The sequence below is a fragment of the Melanostigma gelatinosum genome, assembly GCF_949748355.1.
Source record: "Melanostigma gelatinosum genome assembly, chromosome: 2".
In the NCBI taxonomy this organism is placed as follows: Eukaryota; Metazoa; Chordata; class Actinopteri; order Perciformes; family Zoarcidae; genus Melanostigma; species Melanostigma gelatinosum.
Window position 1 is genome coordinate 15,925,471 of NC_136635.1, and position 25,385 is coordinate 15,950,855.

Here is a 25,385-nt window from a genome sequence, read left to right on the forward strand (position 1 = left end):
AATAAGGCTCATCTATGTGAAAAGCCCCGAGGAATTCCTCTCATCAGCGCAGTGGGACATATCAAAAGGCTCGATACTGTCTAGTTTGGGGGTGAGATCTGGTATTACCCATTATAAGTAATCATAATCAAAAATCCATAATTCAAATTCACTTTTGGAGAAAACCGTGTTTATTGAGAGTGACAGATTTGTTTTCCCAGAAATGGGTTATGTGTTTATGAAAACAACATAAGACTGCCTAGTTCAGTCTCCCTCAAATAGTGAATTTTTTTCTCAGATCTATTTATCATTCTGTTCAATTAATAATTAAGCTGTTTTTATTTTGCTGCTGTATATTGTTGTTTTTAATTGCATGAAATATTCATTGTTCAGACAATTTACTGGCAATTTCTTATAAATTGTTAAAGTGGAACAATGCTAATGATGAAAAGCCAGGACATCCATCTTATTTACCTCTATTCAGCAGAAAACAAAGAATGAGAGAAGCGGGGTCAGGCAAATCAAACTGAAAAATTTAACAGCTCAACATCTAAAACTCCCATTACATGTATTTTTCCCTTTAAATTGCGAGGAGGAAAATAAAAGCTGTGGTCGATACTCTCAGGCCCTCACTGTGCAGTGTGGATGGGTGTCCCCACAGTGTCGCAATGTACATACGTTCCCTCCGCAGCCTCTGTTTACCACAACTTAAGAACACACACTTACACAAACCACACTAAAACACACAGTGAAGTCAGACTAAAGGCAGCTGCTTCTCTGTAGTGGATTGTAAGAAGTCAGAAATGGAGATCTTAAGGAAAAGGAAGAGACGGATAAACAGGGTGCTTATCGTACGGTTTCTTTAAATCCTGAGAACGTAATGATTCACTTACATCAGCATCACTTTCTGCTATTTTCACAGGCCTTGATGGTCTTTCTGTTTTCAAGCTCTCACGTCCAGTAACCTGAAATGTCACATAGCCACAAATACAATGAAGTGTTTAACATCAGTTATCGAATAGCACATTTGAATACCTTTACTTTAATACTTCCAGTGAACAGATAACAACAGAAAAATCACGCTGGATGGATCTAAAGTTGATAAAACTATGAAAAAGAAAGAAAAAAAGCATGAGCTGGTATAACAAAACTTAGTGCAGCAGTGCAAAAACATTTATGCAGAGAGAGTTTCTGCATCTTAGTGTTCGGAGAAACCCAAGAAACCCCAAAGCTGCTCTTTTTTGTTGAGTTTAACCAGGTCCTTTATAAAGGATACTTCTTTGATTCAGAAAAACATTGGTTTACATTGGAAAGATTTATGGTTGAAGTCAAATTGTATTTCATTATTTCTACTTCAAAAAGCTATGTGTCACCTGGGTACGTGTGCAACTGTGGGGCCCCTAGTTTCATAACAGTGTGGTAAGGCAGTATGTAGATGCATGTAGTATGTATATATATATATATATATATATATACATATACATATATACACATATATATATATATGTATATATATATATTTATTTGACTGAGGGTGACATTAATGTATGCACCAAATTCCATGGCAATCCACCCTGTACCTTGTAAGATATTTCAGTCTGGACCAAGGTGGTGGACCAACCAAAAGACTGACAATGGTATGCTTAAAGCCATGCCACTGGTGAGACTAAAATAAGGAAATGTGCCTCTTATGATGCTAAATTAGTATTAAGTTTCTTCTTAGTTATCCAATTCCATTTCCATATGCATAAAAAGTACTGAATAGTACTGAACCATAAAGAAAATAGAGCACTTGTTGACTTACTTTGTCATTTCAAGACCCTGTTGCTGTATATGGCCATATCTGGACGGGTTTAGAGACTTTACAGTGATTTTGAAATACTTTAACCTTTCAATTTTTATTTTAGGTAATGTACAACATAACTATTATAAAATAATCTTACAGGACCACTTTCTGTTATCAGTTCCAGTTAAAAGTGACTTTATAATATTTCTTATTTGCCATCAGTTGAATAATATAAGGACTGTCAGTCTGTGAGTCCTATCCAGAGATTCTCCAGATAACGGGGCAGAGAATTGTCTTCCAGTTATCTGTCTGTTAGTAATGCATGAAGCTGAAATGTGTGGGTGGAATATTCACAACACCCCCACATCAGGATCACCACACCCAGCACAGCGGTATGGACCAGTGCGAATGGGAGTCTCAGTTTAAGGGGCATTCCACCTATTTTACATGTCAGAGAAGTCACACGGAGCACTTCATTGCCTGTGAGAACAGTTTTGTAATGTCTTCTGTGGTTTTTGAGGCAGATGGGAAAAGTGATGAGCAGGATATCTCAGCTTGGGCTTAGAGACTGCAACTTCTTAGAAGAGAAACCTGCGTTACATTCTCGTTCGCACACATTAAGTTTAAAGGATAGGTCAAACGAAAAACACAAACAAATTGATAGTCAACTTTCAAAACTGTTCAATTTTGACCACTTTTCTGTAATCTGTCTTTTGCAAGTTCGCCAAGTTAATCCAATACTACGTTTCTGTCGTACTCTCTCAAGTCCATGGTGAACACACACACCGCTGCACGTTGTTGTCTGTTTCCGCCTTACCACAATGAAACTAGAGGCCCTAAAATACAAGCGTATTTCTTACAGAGCACCATTGCGTCATCTCTTATACTCCAACAAGCAAAACAATAGCAAACTGAAGATGTCAAACAGACATCCAACACATTCACAAATGCTTAAGTGCATGCAAGGAAGCCTTTTGACATCACAACTTCCTTCACATCCTCTCAAATCTCAAAGCAGTGTTGGAGTATCACACAGTGAATGATTGGATAGGAATCCATGCCCATAATCCTGCATAACTTCAAGGGATGAATCGCATTCCTTCTGAAAAGCAGTGGAATGGTCCGTTTCACTTTGTATGCACACCGTCCTTACATTCCAACAGTACCCAAAACTCTGTGGAGTGGAGTTCTCAAACACATTGTGTACCGATACGATCATCGGGTCAATACTTTGGATCTGTTTTGAAACAGGAAATGGAGAGGAGTCACAGGACGTACTGTACATCATTAGATGACCTCCCTCCTTTCCAAAACACAACCCAGCTTCATCATGAATGCACTGTGGTGTTTGAACATACAAATGAATAGTGTCGAAGCTTTGCACAGGTGTAAATGGAATGTATGCCAATAGCTAGCTAAATGAGACAGATTGCTTAAATACAACAGTAATAGGCCTTTGCAATCAGACAATTTGTAACCCTGACACAGGAATTGGATTGGACTCGAACATTTTACAAATTCAGCCATGTGCTAAAAAACCTCAATCCCCATGATGATAAGCTTAACATCGACATGTTTTTGGATGAGATAACTACATCACCCCGCTGCACCTGAAAGTATTGTACTATCATTCGCTGTGACAAACCTACGGACAGTTTAAAGTTACTACAAGGAACTTTCATTTTGTGATAATTGTGGCACTCCCTGTGGACGAAAGTGGTAGTGTTTCTGAGCTTCCAGATTCCACTTTAAAAAAAACTAATTTTAGTGCAGCAGGGTCTGACCGTCTGCTCCGCTCAGTGCTGGCTCTCCCGTGCCTCTCTTCCCTCCACAGGCCCAGCAATGCGGCCTGGGCCCCCAGCAGTGTGGTGTCAGTGTTTGTTACCAACGGGTACTGGCGAGCAGCGAGGCAAAGCTCTGCTCCTGGCCAGAGGAGGAGACGCTGCTGCCGGGTGCAGAGCTTTCCTCCTCCTGCCGGAGCTTCCGACTGCATATCGAAGGCGGCAGCGACCGGCCTCCCGCGGACAGACCCACATTCAGCTTTGCTTTGGATCTTACGCAGATCATAAAGAGGAATCTGTATTAACCGTTTCATAACCAGTTTAATGTTCCTCACAGTAACTTTAAGTAAGACGGCAAACATTGCTACCCCTTTATGTCAGACACATTGGACTATTTGTCAGATTCACCAGATTATTATTGAAAAAATATCTTTTCATCCTTGAATGGAGCATTTACATAATAAGAAGACAATGAAAATACATGTTAATTCCATCATAAGGAGCCAGTAGGAAGCTCAGCTTAGAACACAGGAAAGACAGGAAAAAGGGGAAAGAGGGAGGCAGATGTTAGAGGCAGCAGCAGGAGAACAAGATTGCAAAGAAGGGAGATGGAGAAGAGGATGAAAAGGATAAAGTGGCATTTACTTTGTTGGGGCCCACCTTCAGATCTAGATACTCCAGGTCCTTCTTCAGTTGTACATAAGTATCATCAGCCTTTAAATGAGCAGTGGAGAGATACATCATTTGAAATGAAACTACAGAGGAGAATGGGTGACCAGATGACTCCTAAGGCCTTCATTTGCTGTTCAGGCTTTGCTAACAGAACATTAATTTACTCGGCATGAATTATAATTGACTTTCCTACCTCTATATTTTCATGTATAGTTAGCAAAGCCAAACTGTAATGAAGTAATGGTGTAATTTGCGAACCGGTTTAATGCCTCATGTTTGACCTCATACACAACTGAGCAACACAGGTCTTGAGCATGACATGTCGTAAAAGCGAGTGTTTACATTTCTTCATAGGCATGGAGGATGGCCAGAGAATGGTTGGATGTTAGAAACTGGGTGGAGTTGTCATTACTGAGCGCCGTTGCAGCTTCCCTGTGGTCTGCTGGTCTCACAGTTTGTCAACAGGCTCATAAAGGAGACTGGGTGATGGCTGCTTCAGAATGAGAACACCGAGGGCAAAAGATTTATCAGAGCACAGAAACAACGTAGCTACAAATGTTGTGGCTGCGCAAACTTATACATCTGTCATACAAAGGAAAGTATGAAATGCAGGCACAGTTGACAAGCAACATGCTTCAAATAAGGCTCATTTCTTTTTACAAATAGTATAACACAAGCCTCTAAAAGCTTTTAAAAGTTTTGAACAAGGTGGAAGAGTGACAACAACTATAAAGCCGCTAATGTGGAGTTAAGAGGCAATCTGGACAGTCTGAGGTGCAACACAGCCCATGCCGGAGTGGTTGAATGAACAAGACAACCAAGCAACACCAACAGACCGCACAGTCTTATGAATGACATGATAATGTATGGGATTGGCTGGGGGGGGGGGGGGGAGTAGGACCTCAATGCACTGGCAGGGGTTGCAGTGTGTTGTAGAGGAGGTTAGGGAAGTACAATAGCCCCTGACCTGCATGCTGGGGCCTAGAAGGCCGTTGTGCTGGTGGTGCTGCAGGTGAGCGAACGCATCGCTAGGGCTATGCACACCAGCCATCTTAGCCTGGTGCCTTCGAAGCTGAATGAGGAGCAGAGTCAGCTCCTCTGGCTGTAGTCAAGCCCGGGTTTAGGGGCCGGAGGCCAGTGAAAGCACAGAGGGATGAGAGAAAATGAGAACCATCTGTGCAGTACAGTGGCTGAGCTGCAGTAGCTGAGATTTGGAGAATGATTTATTGTGCAATCAGGGGATTGTCTGAAGATAAGAGTTATCAGAACACGAGAAGAAATATTGTATGGCATTAACATTTAAAGCAGCTTTACAGGGGTTCACAAAGTCAGTCAGCTCCAGACTCTACATCTTGATACTGTCCCCGAGATGAAATTACGAATAATCAAATGTTGGAGTGAGTTATTCCTGTTCATACCTGGATTGGCTGTTCTAGACTAACGGGCTGGAAGACTAAGTTGACACATAATGACAGATATCTTCAATAATTAACCCAGTTATGTTGCAAATGTAATTAAGAGGATCATACCGTTTTGCCATGTAAGCTGGGTGCACTGACAGTGTGTGTGATGTAGCCCATGGCTGGCATGGACCTTCTCTCTATTTGGGAAGCCTGCGGACAAACAACATGCAACTTGTTGTTACAGATATTATAGAGTCAAATCAAACAGCATGTCTAATGCATTAAGTGATCTTCAGCATGCGAGTGTTGAAAGATAAATCACTTCATCACACTGAATCAAAGTTAAACCATTGCCTCCAAGTCTGCAAACAAATGTGACTACCCAGCAGATTTATTTTTTCATCTATCCTTTTCTCCCTTTCATCACCCTTACTCTTATTCTAAACAAGGTGTGCCCTGAGTTGCAGACGCTACGGGGCTTGGGAAATTTTACGTTTTTGCTTAACACACAGAATTAGTGAAAACCAGGCCCACCACAGAACCTTAAAAGGACACAAACAACAAGAGATTTAATTAACTACACATAAATTATACTAAACCTGTTTTCTTAAAATAACATTTGTTTGCTACCAGCAAGAGAAGCACTGTAAGCCGTTGCCTTTGAGATTCCCATGCCACAATTTTTTGCTGTATAATAGGTTTTTTATTTAAATGCGAGATCAGAAGAAAGAGACCGCCGCTGATGTTTGAGATACAGTAGAGATGTTTATAGGGTGCTGAGGAGCCCTGGGCAAATTGGATGAGCTACTAATAAAACATACTTCTTCATGATATTCCACAGAGGTTTACAGATCGCTGTTACTTAAGCGCACTCCAGCCGGAGAGCACGATCAGCCTCAAAGAAGCTGGATGCACCAAAACTGAGTTCATTGAAGATTAAATTTAGTTCCCATACACATCGCTCCCTTGGATCGTGTGGCTCCTTTTGTTAAAAATGAATCTTTCTCTGAAGATTTTTTCCCTAATTGTGCGTCACTGTGTTTCATGGTTATAATTAGTGTCCTGACACTCGTGTGAATGATGGAGGAAACAGAGCATCTGTGGCACTTTGTTTACGTGTGTAAGGCCATCGGGTTGGTTGTGAGGCCTGTGTGTGTTGGCAAATGTGGTGATGGTTTGGAGGGAGATCGTTTCACATGTGGAGGGTGTGGTGGGAAGACAGCGCAGGGTGTGGATGACAGGACGGCCCCTCGCTCCGTCTCCTGCGGCGGTGGCGGTGCTGTCTGAGCGCTTGCGACGGTTTGGGGGAACGGCGGAGTGGCAAGCTTTTACTCACACACACTCACACCACCTGTGGGCCAGGGTGTGGACTGTGTGAATCTGCGAATGATTCACATGAGCATCAAAGTGTGTGCGCTGAGAAGTCGGCGCCTTCTCATGCTCCTCATGCTAATCTTCCCATGGTGTCTCTGTGAGCTTAAATCCTTCAATCGATACCTCGCATCCACTTTTCAAACCTACCGTGAGAAGGAGACCTTTGTCATTTGGCCCACTACATGTGAATCATCAACTTCTGCTTCAGTCCCATACCAATGACAGAGTACTGACATTCACTGTGTGCCATCATTACAGTGTTAAAGCACATTCAACAAGGGTGGAACTTCCATCCATTTCCCAAACCCGTTTATCCTGTACAGGGTCCACCCTGGACTAGCGACCATTCTACGGGGTGGGACTTCAGTCAAATTATATTTACAAGTGTTTTATTGTTAACTGAATCATATGAAGTAAACAACTCTGACCAAGTGTGTTAGATAGCAGAGTGATACCGTGCAGGCCGGTAACAAACCTACTGGTGCCCCTTGTGAATCACCTCTCCCCTTTGGAGTGTGAGGTCATCCAAGACAGACTGAAGAGATGCGTTACAGCGAGGGCTGCAACTAACAATGAATTTCATCGTCAATTAACCAATTAATAATTGTATCTGTGGAATTTCAGAAATAATTCAAAATTCCCAACACAACTTCCCAGAGCCAAACACGACATCTTCACGTTGTTTGTTTTGTTGGACCAGCAGTCCAAAACTCTGCGACAGTCAGTTTCTAGATCACTCACTAAGGGAGAATCTTGAACCTGACGGATGCTTTTGCTTGAAAACTGACATTTAATCGATTATCAAAATGGTTGTTGTTTAATTTTCTGTTGTTACTGAGCAACCAGAACATGGTTATGTGTTTTTGGCCTGTGTTCTATGGCATGGAGACATGAGCTATATTAGCATGCGGCTACATGGACAATACTTTGTTTGGTTTTGGTCTTTTCATGGTATTCATCAATTTCCTGCATTTCTGCATTTAACGACTGCATTTTATTTCTTACACTATTTTTTTAATGTTGTAATGACTGTTGTTATTGTGTCAATGAATGTTCTTAATTGTTTTTAAATCTCCTTTTCTTTTGCCTTATGTTTTGATGCTTTTAATGGTTTTATGTGAAGCACTTTGAATTACCTTGTTGTTGAAATGTGCTATACAAATAAACTTGCCTTGCCTTGCCTTTGTTGATATTGATAACAATATAAAATAAGACCACCATTACCCTCTATCTTTCTCTTAAAAATGGCTTAAGATCAAGTTAATCAGTACACAAATATTAGCATGTTTGAGAGTAATGCTGACTTATTGATCTACATCAGGGATTCCCAAAGTGGGGTGCGCGCACCCCTGGGGGTGCGCGAGCTGCCTCTAGGGGGTGCGCGAGAGGAAAAGTGTAATGGCGGTCTGATGGTGTAATAATATTAAATATTAAAAAAAAATGTAATTTTAATTTAAAAACTGTCAGGCGGGACATCTGAAGCTATCGGTCGTAAAAGAGGAGAGGGACAGAGAGAGAGAGAGAGGAATCGGAGGCGAGGGGAACGGAGAGGTGCAGTTGGGGAGAGACCGGGAGAAGAAATCGAGCCAGAGTCAGAGGAAGATGAGACGGAGGAGACCGGAAAGGAGGAAGGGATAGCACAGACAAATCGGGAGCACATCGGCCCATCGCGGAGTCAAGGTGAAAAAGAGGAAACGAGAGAGCATCAGACTGGGAAAAAAAGAGGAAATATGATGAAAAGTATCTGTGTCTGGGCTTCACTTGGATTGGCAACGCAGATTCCCCAAAGCCACAGTGCGTGGTGTGCAGTGAGGTTCTGGCTAACAGTCTGAAGCTCTTATTTACGTCGCCACCTGAACACCAAGCATGCCAGTGCAAGTCAAAAGCCCCTTACATTGTTTATATCCAAATTGGAGGAATTACAAAACAGCCAAAAACAACTGGAGTCTCATTCATGTGTTGGGTCTATAAATGACGCACTACGGGCTTCATATCTGGTTACAGAAGAGCGAGAAAGGGGCTACCGCACACAATCGCCGAAGACGTGAGCTTGCCAGCTGCCAGAGAGATGGTGGAATGTATGATTGGGGAGAAAGAAGCAAACAAGTTGTGCATGATCCCGGCGTCCAACAACACTGTGTCGCGCCGCATCGATGTTTTGTCCGAAGACATCCTGGCTACATTAGTCGCTCATTAATTGTAAATTAAATGTGATAATCTGCCTCTGAGCCTGTGCGTGTGTGCTCGCCATCCGTATTCCTCTTTAAAAGTGACGCCTTGTGTCACTGAAAGATATTGAAACTTTGTTGCAGTGTTTTAGGGCGTTTTCACACCTTCAGTTCGTTTGCTTTGTTCTGATTCAGGGATTAATATGATACAATGTTGCAGTTTGTGTTCACACTGCAACATTTAACAGCGGACTAAATATTGTAAACTAACGCCACGCGCGAGCAAACTGTTCTCTCATTGGTCCGATTCTTATGCGCTATGAAGGCTTAAAAGGCTCTGTTGCTTCTTCTTTTTTTATTTTTTTTATTAACGGGGGGGGGGGGTGCGCGAACCCGGTCGGGATGTAGAAGGGGGTGCGCGGCCTAAAAAGTTTGGGAACCGCTGATCTACATGGATAACGTATTCCTAGAAGGGCTGAATGTTTTCTAACCTCGGCTATAGTAGACAATCCAAAACACCAGAGGGATTAATACAACATTATTCATAAATATTGTTCTATCAATGCAACATTTCTTTGTGTATTTAAGACATTATGCTGCACAGTATGTGAACACTTTAAATCAGAGTGTTAAGAACTAAATGTAATCCTCTCTATCTCAGAGTTTGATTGGGGAAAAGTACATTTTATTTGATATCTTATATTACAATAAAAAAGTAATTTGTAGATTTCTAAGAGGCAACTAAGAAGTTCGCCCTAGAGTAATGAAAATGCCAGAGATGCCTCTCCTCTCTAAGTAGGCGTCCTACCTGAGAAATATGGGCACAAATATGGCCGGGGGAGCAGGATCTTGTGCTGTCCCCAGGTGCCACTTCATCCAGGGGCCTGACTGTGCGTCTGTCTGAAGGAGTGTGTGGCCGGCGAGGGGACAAGGGTTTGAAGGAGGAGGGGACTGACGGTGGGACTTCACATGGGGACGGGGGGACAGACATGGATCGTGGCATCTCCACAGTAACTCTAAAAGACGAGGAGTCTGTGAAGTTGGGGCCAGTGTAGATAGGAGCGGTGGGGCTGCCATGACGGAACTGCTGCCGCTGCTGCCACTCGTACAGCTGCCACACCATTCCCTCCTTGGTGGCCATGCGCTCGTCGGTGGACATGCGGAAGTGGCTGAGCCGGTCGTGGGCATACTTGTAGTCACTAGGCAACTTGCATGTTGCTGGAGGAGATGCGCTGCCAGACGGGAGACGGGGAGACTTTGGCAACGACTGATAGCTGGCTTCCGCTGAGCTGGCTTTGGGCTTTAATGGAGGAGTCTGCCGAGGGATGTTGTACTCAGTAGAGGGAGCACTGAGAGAGAAAGCACATGGATGTCTTTTACTTTTATAAAAACGATTTCATATTACCTGCCCACAATGAGAACGCTTTCTCTACTTAAAAAGAGGGCAATTCAAGCAATTCAAATATAGTCCTCATACTAGCCACTAGAGGGAGCCATTTACTCTAGGTTCTTATCGTCATCGTTCATGCTGCTGTTAAAGATTCAAACTGACCTCTTTGGTGGGTCCCCTTTCTGAACCCTGACCCAGTGCTCCACCTGTGCCAGTGTATTCTTCCTCTGCACATGCACATGTTTCTCAGTGTCCACGCGTGAAACAAAGCCCCTCTGATAGACGAGATTTCCATTTTGTTCTGGTGGCAGAGCCACTTGGATTACAGTTTGCTGTCCGTTCTTGTGGGTGGCAATGTCAACAGAGTCTGGAGAGAGGCTCTCTCCTCTTTCCTCTGCTGCTGACTGGCTGGGTTTCCCTTGGATCTCTAATCCATACCTCACCTCGTCTCTATGAGCCAGTTGGATACCTTTATCCGGAGGTTCTTCTATGTCTGTCCTGCGAAGGCTTTCTGATTGAGATGAGCTCTGGTTGATGTGGACATGGTTGGTCTGTGGGACAGCCTGCTGCACGGCCTTCTTTGGATTCTCCACCTCTCTAAAAAAGTGAGACATGATGGTGATGAACAGTTAGTGTTGCCTACACTCCTGCAGCTATTTAACCTTCATCTAATTCCTCCTCTTCACTTTATATTCTATCGTCTTCATGAAATAGCTCGGGCTAGTGTGTCACTCTTTCTAATGTGTTCAAATAAAAGGACTTGTAATTCATTTGGTTTCTCATTTAAATTGATTAATCACTTCGAAACTTCATTTTCAAACAGTTGATTGTTTTGCAAACTGCTTCCACTTAAGGGTTGCTAATTTCAGCAGAAATAATTCCTAAGAGATTAAATATGAATAGCAGTGAAAGGTGTATTCAAGCAGGTTAAAGTACAAGTTCTCACGGTAGATGCAGTGAAGGGATCACCTCACACAGAAGAAAAATACTGTTTGCATGAATTATTACTTCATTAGTTTATTATTACTAACCATTTCATATCATTAATGTTTCATTGCAAGGGAACACACGAAGACCGTTATGTAGGAACGTTGAGCGCTTTCTAAATATAAAACTTGGGGACATGGGGTACTGACTTACATCGGCCTCTAGATGGCGATATTGCACAGACCATTCAAAGCAAGCAGTGCATCCAGCCAATCCAATATGTCTAAATGCAGATTGCGTAGTGAAAGTATCAGTCTGTATTGCAGACTATTTGCTGGAACTGAATATTTTCAACAACAAAGAAAAGCACACAAATCTGCTTTATATAATGTGATTACTGCTGTAAAAAGCTGGAAATGGGGCCTGCAATAAGCCTCATCTATACCAGACCCAGATGCAGCACACACACACAACAACTGCAGACCCAGAGTAGACGGAGAGGGCTGGACCTGCTGTGGAAGACAGCTCATACTTTTGAAATAATGGACATGAAATTGCAGCTATGACAGATATTAAGGCAGTAGATACTGTAGCTGATGCATAAACACCTCAACACATAATGTTCTAGCAAAACAAATTACTGTTTGGTTAAAAGATGTGACATCCAGATTTCCTTCATGATATCACTCAAGACGTACCTAGTTCACTGACACTGCTGTACTTAAGGGAAGGAGAGTTGTTGGGACTAGTAGAAGCCCAGCCAATGTGGGTAATGAATCCTACTCTGCAGAGCGAGACCAACCTCTTTATAGTGTGACTCTGCTGCATCAGCGCAGCCTGGTTCATGGCCCGGATCCAGCCATTCATGTCCTCCTGTGTGTCCGCACTGAAGAAATATGTCCGCATCCCGCAGTGTTCTGCCTGTGAGCCAATCACAGAGTTCTTATTGTAAATGTAGGAGCGCATTCCTGTATGGCTCGCCTATCAAAGAGGGAGAGAGAGAGAGAGAGAGAGGATGGATATGAGAACTTTATGCTGAAGACAAGAAAAAGCTGCCAGTGAGGCTGATGAGTGAAACACTTTGCTTTCTTGTTTACTGAGACTGGCAGCTGTCATCTCAGTGAGGACAAAGTTTACTGCAACATGACTGAAAAAAGGGAGGGATCAAAGTGCTGCAGCAGAAACATTGTGCTGTTTCTGAAGAAAAAAAGCATAACTCAGGTTCATTTTTATAAAAAGCTTCAGCAACAATCTCTTGAGCGCACAGAAATTAGACAACAACTGCAGCAAACGACAGGCAATTGTGGCCATCTATCATCTCTTAATGCAGGATACACATTAATAACACACACCATAAACATTAGCTTACCTTTTGCAATTTCTATGTGGTGGTGAAAATGTGGCGCGATACTGTACCATCGTGCTGTTAGGACACACGACACCGAACCCAATTCTGATGCAGACAACCAGCTGAACCACAGAACAGGATCATTCAGACCCTTGTTGCACAGTCTCATGGCTAGTTAGTATTTTTCTCCTATTTTTTTAAACCCTAAATGCAAATATTCTGTTACTTCACAGATCATACAGATGAACTTCTAATTTTATAAATAAGTTGGACTGATCTACTCAATGTATAATAAAAGAGTGCAAAGGAGTAGTTAGTAATGTGTGATTATATTGTATACCTCCATAATCAAGTTCTTTCTCATTAATTGTAACTTCACCATAACAAAATACATGAATAGCTGCCAACAATACCACGAGAGCACAACACAAGGCTGATCTGCATTCTGTACATCGTGGGAAGACTGTGATCTTCAGTGAGTCCAATACCATAACATGCTCAATAAACAAGCAGCAATATCTGCACAAATACTTTCAAAGTGACAGAGAAAGCGTCCTGGTAATTATAAAGATACAATCCTGAAGACTGTAAAGTGAATGCATCATTCTTATTAAAAATCCTTAACCTTTAGGCAACATGTGAGAAGCCAAAGGGTCCTGCTTCAAAACAGATGTAGAACGTTTACAGTTTACATTGTATTGTATACATATCAATGTACAATTATATATTGTATTTATCTATCCATGTATATATATTTTATACATTAATGTATGTACAGCAGGGGGCAAATTGCTGATAGCAACAAAGAAATGCAATGAAAGCAGAGAGGAGTAAGGGGAAATCCCACCACTCCGATGAGGATGTGATAAATGATATGCATCTTGACAAGACAAATACCAGAGTCACTGGGAATATACAGTAGATACATGATATTGATCAAACGAGTAACCGGGGCAATGTTCGTGCTTATCATGAAATGGTGACTTTGAGGTAGCAGCACTCACTCGCTCTCTTTGACGTGTGTACAACCATTTTAGGTGAAAAGTGTACATACTGGAGCCTTGTCAATGTCGAATAGTTTTATAAAATTAGAGGACACTGAATGTGCAATTTTCTGTTTCATTTCAAATCACATTTGCTAGAGTACAGTGCAAAACAAATGTCTCACTCTCCAAATACAAATACTAAATAAACTAAAATTCAGTTTTTCAATTTCACTCCCCATAATATTCAAAGTTGTTTAATAAAACGAATGCGGCACCCCTACGTGCTCTGGCATTGTCCATAGATGACTGTAGTCATGTCTGTGTACATGAACTTTGCAGCTGCTGGTGTGATATGAAAGAAAATGAGCTGAGGATGGCGGTCCACTGATGAGGCTAAAGTGAAATCAAATACCTATCCATGCGAGACAGGAAGCCAGTGTGATTGAGGACGACCGCCCGCAGAGAACAGTACTCACTCCGCCCGCGCACACACACCCGAGTCACAATGGGAGGCAATTCAACAGGGAATGAGAGAAACACAGTGAGATGAGCAAAAATAAGAGAACAACAGAAAACAACAGGAAGTTGCTGACTCAATAAGAAAGAGCAGAAATGGCTCCAGCTGTGGTCGTGTGCCAGTAATCATCACAGAAGCAAGAATGAGTAACAGCAGCAACATCGAAAGGGTTTTGACCTTTTACAGGATTGTGGCATCACTGCTTCAGGAAAGATTAACTCCAGAGGAGTACTATACTGACTTACACAACCTGCTTTCTTATATTTTATATTCAACTGCTGGTCAAATTGATTTCAGAATGATTTGTGTCACCGTCTCATTATTTCAGGCCAGCACAGACTGCAGTCTGTCAGTAGCTCCCACAGTCTGAAGCGTCCCGTTGTTGAACACCACCAGACATCTACTGAGGTGCTGTCATGCTTAACTTAGCAGTAATGGAAAATGTCTAAAGCCCCTCAGATACAAGTAATGAAATCTCCTGCTCTTTAATGCATGATGGCTCAGAGAGAGCTGGGGGGGGGGGGGGATTTGAGATCTCTTAAACACAGGGTGGTACAGCAGAGCCAAGGCTCATTTCATCTAACCTTCAACATACTCCCCAGCAAGTGGTGGGAGGAGACGATGAATAGCCTTCATGCATAATTAATAGTTCCAGCAGCACAATTATCATACAAATTCCATTGTATGTAATATGATATTTAAAACACAGGAGACGCGTACCACACATGCACACACATTCATACTCACACACAGCTATGCACTCAGACACACACACACACACACACACAATCCAAGAACAAAAGCCAAAGTACAAAGCAGCAGAAAGGATTGCAACAGAATGCCCTGAAGCTGCAGTGGTGCATCAAACATTTAAGCACTGTTGTTCTTTGCAACAAGCTCTGTGTTTCCACAAAGGAGGAGCTGGATAATGTTAACACTGTCGGTGTAACAAAAAGACAGAAATCCCTTTGCTGGCAGAATTCACAGACAGAAAAGAGAAAAAGACTTTGCAGCAAGCAGGGTAAAGTTTTGCTGCACATTTTTAAATAAAAATGACACAATTACCAAATGCGGGCTGCCTATATTGCACTCAGTATAACAAAGGGAGCGAGGGGTCATTCAGATTTCAGTGAAGGAAGCTCTTGTACTGTGCAAACCATATTGAAGATTGCACTGCTACAGCCTCTCCAGCACAGTACGGGCTGCCCCTTCCCACCATAGGTTCATAAAATCAGCGAACAGAACAGATAACGTGCTTTACGGCAGCCATCCATTGTAACACCCACCATTGGTTTTGTGTTGAAAAAAAGACCAGGGACCAGAAGGTCAGAAGTTGCATCAGACTCCAAACACTTCATGTCTTCATAGATATCATAAGCTGAGTTGCACGCTGAATCGTTCTCAAAATCTACAAGTTGAAATCTTCCGAGAAGAAATGCAAAACAATGCCTGTTTCGGTAACGACAACAAAACCATACGTTTTTCCCATCTTTACTTTGCGAATTAGTTTTGCTACAAAACCTTTTAACCTGTTTTCTTACTGTTATACAAGCAGCCGTAAATGTTTGCATCAATAGAATGATCTATAAATAGAAAGGCTATCATTTAGATATCACAATAAATATCTGATCAAACAATGACGAAACAAAACTATGACCTGATTCCAACTTTTGATGCTTGACTGTTTGACACATTGCGGTCGGTAATCAAGTACTCTAGTTCAATACCTAACCCTAATAGTAAATCATCAACTGTCTTTAACAAAACAGAGATTTGGAGCAAGGAGTACCAACCCATCCTTCCTGTGTCACAGAGACCACAGTGGGGGAACCAGTGTGTGACGATTGCTACCAAATAGTGATGTAGCAATGAATATCCTGAGAAAAACTGCAAGTCGTAAACAAGTTTCGCTGGCTACACGTAGACATCAATCTGATTCAATGCCACTTCAGTGTTACCTTGAAAGCGTATTTGCGGTTTATGTGGTCATCGGGCTCAACTGGTGCAATGACATAACTGGGCAGAGGGATGCTACCGAGCACTGCCTCCTCTCTGCTGTCTGTGAAGCAAGAACACAACACACAGAATATTAAAACATCCAAAAACAGAGATCTCTAATTCTGCCAATACCTTGTACAATGTTTACAAGTGACTGCAGATTTATGAGCGGAAGGAAAATTATCGAGGCATAATTCATAGGTGACTCTTGTCTGGTCGAGGCCATGTGGCTGCATGTGGCACGAGGTGGCATGTGGCTTATCTATTATTCAGTGTGATTAATTGAGGAGACGAGGTAGATGCTCGAGCAACACAAGCACAGATTACACCCCCGAGTAAAACCCTCAAGTTAACAAGGAAGGAGAAGTGGGAGTAAGAGAGAGCACGATATGTTATACATCTAATTAGAGGCTGTCGTTAACCAAGAAATGAATCTTCCCTCAGATGAGACTGTATGACCATTTAGATGTTTGTCTGTTAAACCCTGGCCTAGTGCACTTTTCATAGACTCACCTTTGTAGTAAAACAAGCAGTAGTCTGACAAAACAAACCACTTCCTTTTCCACAGTCGCATTCCGGAGCTGTCCTGGAGGTGAAGGGGGAAACACAACACGCAGAGTGTTTAGAAATCCTCCTCGCAGGAACACTTTTTAATGAAGTTTTTAATTAAAACTTGTAGTTTGGGAATACAGTGCATGTTAGAAGCACACCATTTGAACAACAGTTTAATTAAAGTGTATTCTTAACTTGCAGCATATGGCACAGAGCTGCAACCTGTACATTTAACTCCGTACTGTAGGTCTCTTACTCTGGGATGTCGGGAGCTATTGTGTTTCATACGGTACGTCTCAAGATTACGTGCTCTCACAAAACACTCAAGTCCAGATTAAAAGGGTTTCGTGAGGGCAGTCTGGGCATTCATTCAGTAAATGTTACAGTTCATACAGCTTTCACACAAAAACTCAACATTTGCTCCGATACGTGTAAGGTGGGCTCTTTCTTGAACTCCAGCTCACCTGTTTATAGAGCCAGCCTCTCACCACCACTGGGATATTCAGGTTCCTTTTAATAGCATGATCCCTCTTGCCAAAACTGTGCACTTTCCCTGTACCTCTGCAGCCCTGCAGAAAGCAAAGAAAGACCAAAAGGCTTTATAATGTGTTGCTGAAGAACTTTAAGCTAATTTACTTTGCTTACCTGAGGTAACATACAGTAATTGATAGAGCTGTACTGTCTGTACTGTGGAGACCAGAGGTTCTCAAACTTGGGGGATGTGACCCTGGGAGGGTGTGGATTCAATATGGAGGGGGTGGATGATTAAAAATGGAGTGAAATTTAAGTTTGGGTTCAATTAAATTCCACTTTCCCCAATATTGGTGATTAATAAAAAGATAAAGCATTTTTACACAAGGAATGGGTGTCATGAATTTGTTTTGGCTTCTGAAGGGAGAAATTACATAAAAAAGTTCGGACACATACTGCCGTATGCTATGACTCTGCCCTCCACCGTGCAAAATGTAGTTACTAGGAAGGAAAAAATGACTTCCCTGGAACTTCCTTCTTCTAACACCCATATCGAAAAGAGGAAATACCAACTCGCTATTCCTGTGGATGGGTTCATCCATATATAATCAGGCATATTTTTAGACAAGGTCATTTCAGACTACATGTTCTCTGTAAAAAAAATAAATAGTACTTTTAAGCAGGTGCTTTTCTACAGAAATACCTGGGGTGTCGGGTTGACCAGCTGGCTAAAAGAAGACACACATGTTGAGGGGACAAATATGCATACCCAATTGCTCATACGTTCTCATGAAAGAAAATGAAAACCACCAGAGGGATCAAAAGATACGGTGATTCTGTCACATAGAACAATCGTCACACAGAAAAAAGCAATGTTCTTTACGTTTGTTAATCTGCTGGTCATTCTCTCAATGAGTCAATAAAATGTCCATGATCACTGTGGAAACAACAGCAAGTCAACAAAAGCAACACAAAGATGTAGACTGTAAACCACACCCCTGTCCAGTCCCAGAGGATGTGTATTTGTGTTTTAGCATGCTTGAAAAATGACTAAATAATTGCTCTCTGAGCATGTTAATCTGAATGAGATAATGTCTTCTCGAGTTGTTTAAACCAGTTTATCAACATAAGCATTAACGGTCATCAAGAGAGCTCCTAAAGCAATTTGCTACCACAAAAACAGATGTTTGGTCAGTTAGAAAAATATAAAATAAAAAAATGTGATTATATTTCAGTTAGATCGTTGTTAAATTTATAAAGTTTGACTAACACAAGTAAAACATACTCAACATGGGCTCTCACTGAAGACAAACACTGTAGCTCACCTTTGTCCCTGAGTTAGCATCCACTGCTGCTGAGGTCACAGCCTTAGAGGACTCTGTGACCATGCTCGGGGATCTCTGATTGGCTGCTGACTTGGACATACGGGCTTCTATCCTGCAGTTGAAAAGGTAGCGTAGAAGAAGATCAGTAATACAGACGGGATGATGAGCATTGGATAGTGATATTCCTTCTTAATTCCATAGACAAACTACAGACACACAGGGAAACAGAGCGCAGCACTGTGCTGAGCTTTCACATGTAAAGGATGTGACTATTTCCTGACACCGCCACGCGACCTGGCCCAACCAATGGCGCTGCGGTGGCTGTGTTAACAGTGGAAGTTTCGTGTGCCAAACCCTCCATTGACACTTGGTCTGACACATATCATACACACACCCGGCTAACAAGACAAAAGCACACATCACACACACACACACACATTGTATCTTTGGACAGATTCTAAGGAATCCACAGCCCACCTCCCATTTCCTCATGATGTCATCATATTACTATGGACCCAGAAATATCCACATGGAAGAAATACAGCGTAGCCCATTCAGATTTAGTGACAAATGTGTCAAGTAGCATTTTCTGTATTGCAGACCACATGATGAGAAATATTTAAACATGGTCTTTTGACCATACTTTATACTTTATACTAAAAAAGAGATGCATCATAGATGACAGGAACACTAGAGACAGCAAGGATCAATTAGATTTAACAAGGTCCTGGAAACATTCCTTAGGATTTTTTTGTATCTACAGATCCTGCAGACCTCTATTACATCCCATTTTAAAGGTGCTCTGTTGAGTTTATATGGGAAGAGTGTGCAGACCACTCGATTACAAGTTAGTCACTGTCATGCCGCTGGAATCATCCTGAGATTATGGCAAGTTCAGTTGTACTATTATTAGCAAACTCTGGAAGTGAAGGCTAGTCTTCTCTTCTTCTGTTGCTAAAACCACCAGGTCAGGCACCAAAGAGTAAACCATGTTACACTCACTTCCAGTGTTGGTTGTATCGTAATTTGTTCATATTTTCTCTCACAGGCCTGGAAAATACAAATATAATTTCTTAAGAAGGGATACGATAAGGAAACTTCTGCAACATTTTCAAAACACATCAGCAGCCAGTCAATCAGTATATTTGATGTGCAACGCCCAGTCCCTGGCTGAGCCTCTTCCTGACTGCAGCAGTGAACTTACAACAGGAAACAAAGTGTGACCTGTCTCTGCATTTTTCCGCAAAGGGGTTAAAAGCAGTTCCAACCCTGTTGTTTTTCCCTGCTTTGTGTTGCTGCACTACACTGAGGCTAAGGAAAAGAAGATAAGCTATAGATGTGAACAAATGGGAAAAGAAAGAGACCACAGTGGAACAAAACTTACAGTATCTGCACTCACAGCCTGGACTGCAGCCAGCATTTTTACAGGATGTTTCTGTTGTATCAAGGGGACTCTGCTGTTTTATGTGAAGCTTTCATACTGTTTACCACCGCTGCCATTGGAACAGTTCCCCGGGAGATTTGTCGTGGCATGAGGTGGAGAGGAGCGATATTTCACATCACGTAGTGTAAAGGAGGAAAAGACACTAAACTCCGTCTCTCCCTGCTTCTCTTGCTACTGTATGATGATGATGGGCATTTTTTTTATCCTTTAAGGCAGTGGGTGCACATGTGGAGAGTTGACGAATTGATCATAGTGGGATAATCTATGACAAAGTCAAAGCCTCCAGGCCGGCTGGCTGCTCTGTCCTCAATCCGATACGGGTCTCCAGGGAACACACTGAGGTTCTCCTCACTGGGAAGGCAGTCAATGATTCATGGAAGAAACCAACTTCCTTTTCAGATATAATTGTATGCAGAATGAAGCCCATAACATCACCGTGACAGTGAACAGAAGCAACACTTTGCTGCCCCAGTGAGGTCATGGTTGTGTCGCACACATTCAATACCAAGACTGCACCCCAGCTTTCACGCTCTCCACTAAACTCTACAACAGCATTATGAAAAGAACGGAGCAAGGGAGAGGCAGGAAAACACCGCAATAAAGTAAATAGACTTGGGTTTCGAAGAAAAAGTAGCACATAGCAGTTAGAAACGTGTGTGCACTGCAACACAGAGTGGCTCGGAGTAGAGTTAAAAGTAGCTAATTCACCCTCAATATAACTTACAATGTGACTGAATTTACTTACATCTGCACTAAACCACTTCTGTCCTCCATCAGATAACGTCACACAGTCTTAGTTTAAGACTGAGCTAAAACTAGAACAATCCACAAACATAATTCTGTTCCTTAAAGCTGCTTGAAGATTTACGGTAAAGCGGATAACGCACCTCGTGAAGTACTGTGGTGTACAGTATGTCACCAGTGTTTAAAGCAGAATACTTCAAATGTTCACATGTACTGATGTGGCATCATTCCACAAAAGTTATTCTGAGTCATCATTGTCTCTGATGAATACAGAAAGTAACTGAGATCTTACACTAATTAAAAAAGAGAAGATGTTCCATAAGAATTATTTTACATTTAGGTGGTGTGTTTAATGTGGCCTAGCATAGCACAATGACTGGAAGTAAGAGGAAACAGTTCAGGTGGATACATACTCAGCCCAGAACTATACGATGTGTCATCCATCACATTAAAGAACTCCTTTAATCGGTTTGCCGAAAGCACAACTCTTATCCTACAGTAGTTTCCAACACAGAGGCGATTGCTTTTGGTTTCAAGAATTCATACGGACAGTGAGGACAGTATGTCTAAATACGTTGTGAGTGTTCCTTTAACAATAAAACTAATTGTATTATGCTCACTGTATATGCAGAGACTAGGTTTCTTATCATGGCATCCCTGCCATGCATTTGTGAGAGGGGCATGTAACTGAAGCTATTCTTACCGTAGCTTAAAGAGATATTACGACAGGCATTCCTAAGAAAAATTATAATTTAATCTCTGTTAAAAATATGTAAATAAAGCAACCGTAACTTTAGAACCCCTTGATGGTGTACAAATCCATGACTCAACAGTACTGGACTCAGGATAATGGAGAGTTTCAGGAAATTAATGACAATCAGTTCTGCATCTTGTAATTGGTGGGACTGTGGAGGTCTCTAAACCTGCTTCTGCCTAAAGTGGAATCTGCGCGATGCATGATCCTCTTACACCAGCCAGCTTAAATACGATCAGACACCTGCTCGCATGTATTTAGGGCTAGGCTAAAATTTGATTTGATAATTTATCATCTTTCAATAGATTCACATCATATGAAATCATATGTCCAGATATTGTGATACACAATAACGTTGCCTAACTTGACAATACCAAGCGCTTAGTAACTCAGATTTCTCAGGAAATCTCTTCATTTTGGCCACATCGCCCAGTCCCACTTATATTCTGCTCTAAACCTGCTGAAAGCTTTCACACAGATTCATACAATGACATAAAACAATGACACTGAATCCAACTGCCGCAATGTTGCAATACAACGAAGAAATATAAACTAAAAATATATGCAAAAATTCTCAGAAATTCTGTGATTTGTTGTTATTAAATATACAATCTTTATGTCAAAGAAGTCTCACCGTTAAAAAATAAAACAAAAATCTCATTCTGTCAATGCCAGCATCAAAGTTAGAATCACAGTCAGACTTCCATTTTCATGACCTCAACTACAATGAGGAAAATGCCCCGAAAAAAAAAGGTGATGAGATTGATGACAGATTCATCAATCCAGATGTGATATTGACACGGTCAAAAGCATGTGAGTGTCAGCCATTCCATTACCAATCACTGCAAAGGCTATCATTTTAAGAATAATATTTAAGAGACTCTAAAGCCAGTGATAAGTGCAGTCAGTTATGAACACCATGATGATAATGAACACATTTCATTTGATGAACATAATTACAATGCCCATCCTTGAGTGTTGTGACTTTGACCGCAGCTCGTTTCCCTGATGAACTTAGCTGAAACAGTTTTTGCTTTAGACCCCACATACACACACACACACACACACTCGTGATACGCCTCATTGGGGAGGGTGACAGGCTATTTCCCAGTCTATTTCCGTATTCCCACGTCATAACCTTGAACGAACCGATCTGTATTTTAAGCATGCAGTATATGCATCATTCACACTCACCTGTCTTGTAGTGTGTATTCTGTGTTTTCAGGGGATATCTGTCTGGTTACCGGGTGTCGAAATGATGTAGCCCTCAAGTTGTGGCTGCAGGACAGAGAGAGATTGAAAAGAGGGAGGATGGAGGGAAAACAACAACAACAAAAAGCTAAAATTAGCATCAAGTCAGTATTAATATTCCTGCCTGATCGCGTCCTGTGTTTCTATAGTTCTATTCGGCTGCTGGTTGATGTTATAACAAAAACACCTAAAAGTTTAGCTTTCAATGAACCCCCTCAGTCAACTGTAAAAAACAATCTTTGGTATCACTGCAGCCGGGTCAGGAACACAAAGTGTAGGGCTCAGCACTCTCCCTTAGCCAGCTCACCATGCGTTATTGATTTCAGCTCGATGGGGCCATTCATTGCTTTAACTAGACGTATGTTACTGTCACAGAATAGAATAAGAAACCGACAGGTCAGTGGTGCTGGTGTTGAGAGGATTGAAATATGATGCCTTTTCTATTTGTTGTTGTCCATGGAATATGTATTTGTGGCTAAGCAAGTACAAGAGTTGGACAATTGAATTTACAGTTTTGAGACAAAATGAAACAAAATCCTTGAAAAATATCGAGTATTTACACATGTCTGATATATTGACGCATAGTCAAATGAATCTACTTCTTTCTCATACTGCATTTGGATGATGTTTCTTATGCTTCGTGAAGAAAGAGATTCTAATCACTGACGTATTTATCTGATGCCCAACCATATCGTGGCAGGTTAAGCTCCAACCATTCATTGTATTTGGTTCCATTGAGTCTCTCTCACTATTTACAGAAAACCCCACAACTGCAGAGGCCTTCATGGTGTATGGCTCTCCAGGATTATTCAGCTGCCTTAGTTAGATCATAATCTTTTTCAATTTTATTTTGTATGCACATGTAAAATGTAGCGTTTAGAAGAGTTCTGTAGCGGCATTATTAGGGCCGTGTATTTATCATGATGCAGGGGTTGCAATTCAATAAATTGCAATACTGTAAACAAGGCGATACAACACAATTTTTAATATCTAAGTTAAGGAAAACTGTCATAAATAAGGACAAGGCTCCATTGTATTCACCATATCACAGAGGCCTTCATTCTCTGTGGCTGAAGGTAGATTACAACACTGTAATTTAGCAGTCGGAGGTTTAAACACAACACAAAATGAACCACAGTCTGCCACAAATCTTTGCACGTTTACGATGAATTTAAAATCAATAGTATCTTGAAAAATCGATACAGTATCATGAGACAAAGCATCGTGATACCCAAGTGTATCATATTTGCTTAAAGCCCTTGACTATATACAGTCTAATGTTATGGAAGAGTCTACCAGCAAAGCCCTGTGTGCTTCCTCTATTCAGGTGTAGATGTTGGGACATCTGTCTGAGTATGAAGACAACAGAAATGAATGTATATGCTGATGTCTTTGTCCCATTCAAACTGGCTGAAAAACCGGGGGGGAATGACGGTGTGAGATAATAAAGTGAACTGCATTATTGTTGGTGTTGTATTTTATTCCCCCCGCCCTTTTTTTTAGCTTCTCCCATCACCATCATGCACAATCTATTACAGCAGAAAAAAACACAACACACATTCTTCAACAGAAGCTGAGAAATACTGTGCACAAGCAATAAAACCATAGAGTAAATACTGCTTCTGTGCAGAGGCTAAATCCATGTGCTGCTTTTCATAAACATTTACATGGGTACAGATAAAGACATAGCAGAGTTAAACATGTTCACACGATCCAAACATAAAGTGAGCCACGGGTAAATAGATTACTACGGTATATATCCAGCAGGAAGGGATTCATTCTCTGAAGGACAGCAGCAAAACTTCAGCACTATGAAGGTGCCGGTTGATACAAACAGAAAGCGGTGCCTCGCTGCATCACCATGCAGCAAAGGGAGGGGAGACAAACTGGGGAGGGTGGAAAGATTTATGAGTTGACATTTCAGAAAAGTTCAGAGGGTGGAACAGGAATGATGCTGAGTGGTTCTGTACACACAAGCAACATAACATCAAATATAAACTATCATACATTCATGTAGAAGCAGCTCTCGATCACAAATGCACACACACACACACACACACACACACACACATACGCCCTACACACAGGCTTGGCCAGGCTTGTTCCTGGTAAGAACTCGTAATTTGCTGCGCTGCACTGGGGACACACTGTAGAGCTCTGCACCAGCATCCCCTGTTAATTAGGAATCTGCATTCTTTGAGGCTTTTGTTTCAGCCGCATTACTTCTGAACTATTTGTCACAGAATTCGCAGCATCCCCAGTCGGTGTTCAAACACTGCAGCACAGTGGGTCTGTTTGTTTTTGCAGAAAACTACAGCTTCCATCAACGCTTGTGAGAATATTGTCCCAAAGGAGAAGATGAACTCCTGCTGCAGAGGAGCTGTGGCACACTGCCTTCTCGATTAAGTACCGGGGAAACAGCTTTGTTGTAGTTGCTTGAATCTAATCTCCCACATATGATCGTGTGTAGGGGCTCTACATATATCGTGATTGATTAATCAACGTCAATCAAATT

At 41.7% G+C, this 25,385-nt stretch overlaps 1 protein-coding gene across 3 annotated transcripts in view; it reads right to left on the reverse strand.

Moving 5' to 3' along the window:
- Positions 1 to 25,385, reverse strand: part of plekha7b (pleckstrin homology domain containing, family A member 7b) — a 53,159-nt gene that overhangs the window by 12,949 nt on the left and 14,825 nt on the right. For 2 of the 3 annotated variants that reach the window (XM_079289963.1, XM_079289961.1), the window contains exons 2-13: positions 22,814 to 22,897; positions 18,678 to 18,789; positions 17,346 to 17,450; positions 16,843 to 16,915; positions 16,290 to 16,390; positions 12,283 to 12,461; positions 10,716 to 11,150; positions 9,972 to 10,512; positions 5,748 to 5,831; positions 5,186 to 5,320; positions 4,192 to 4,260; positions 873 to 944 (exon numbers count right to left, since the gene is read on the reverse strand). In XM_079289963.1, coding sequence (XP_079146089.1) covers positions 873 to 944; positions 4,192 to 4,260; positions 5,186 to 5,320; positions 5,748 to 5,831; positions 9,972 to 10,512; positions 10,716 to 11,150; positions 12,283 to 12,461; positions 16,290 to 16,390; positions 16,843 to 16,915; positions 17,346 to 17,450; positions 18,678 to 18,776 — 1,893 coding nt within the window. In that variant the 5' untranslated portion in view covers positions 18,777 to 18,789; positions 22,814 to 22,897. The remainder of the gene's footprint in view (positions 1 to 872; positions 945 to 4,191; positions 4,261 to 5,185; positions 5,321 to 5,747; positions 5,832 to 9,971; positions 10,513 to 10,715; positions 11,151 to 12,282; positions 12,462 to 16,289; positions 16,391 to 16,842; positions 16,916 to 17,345; positions 17,451 to 18,677; positions 18,790 to 22,813; positions 22,898 to 25,385) is intronic. The other variant, XM_079289962.1, reaches the window with a different exon arrangement.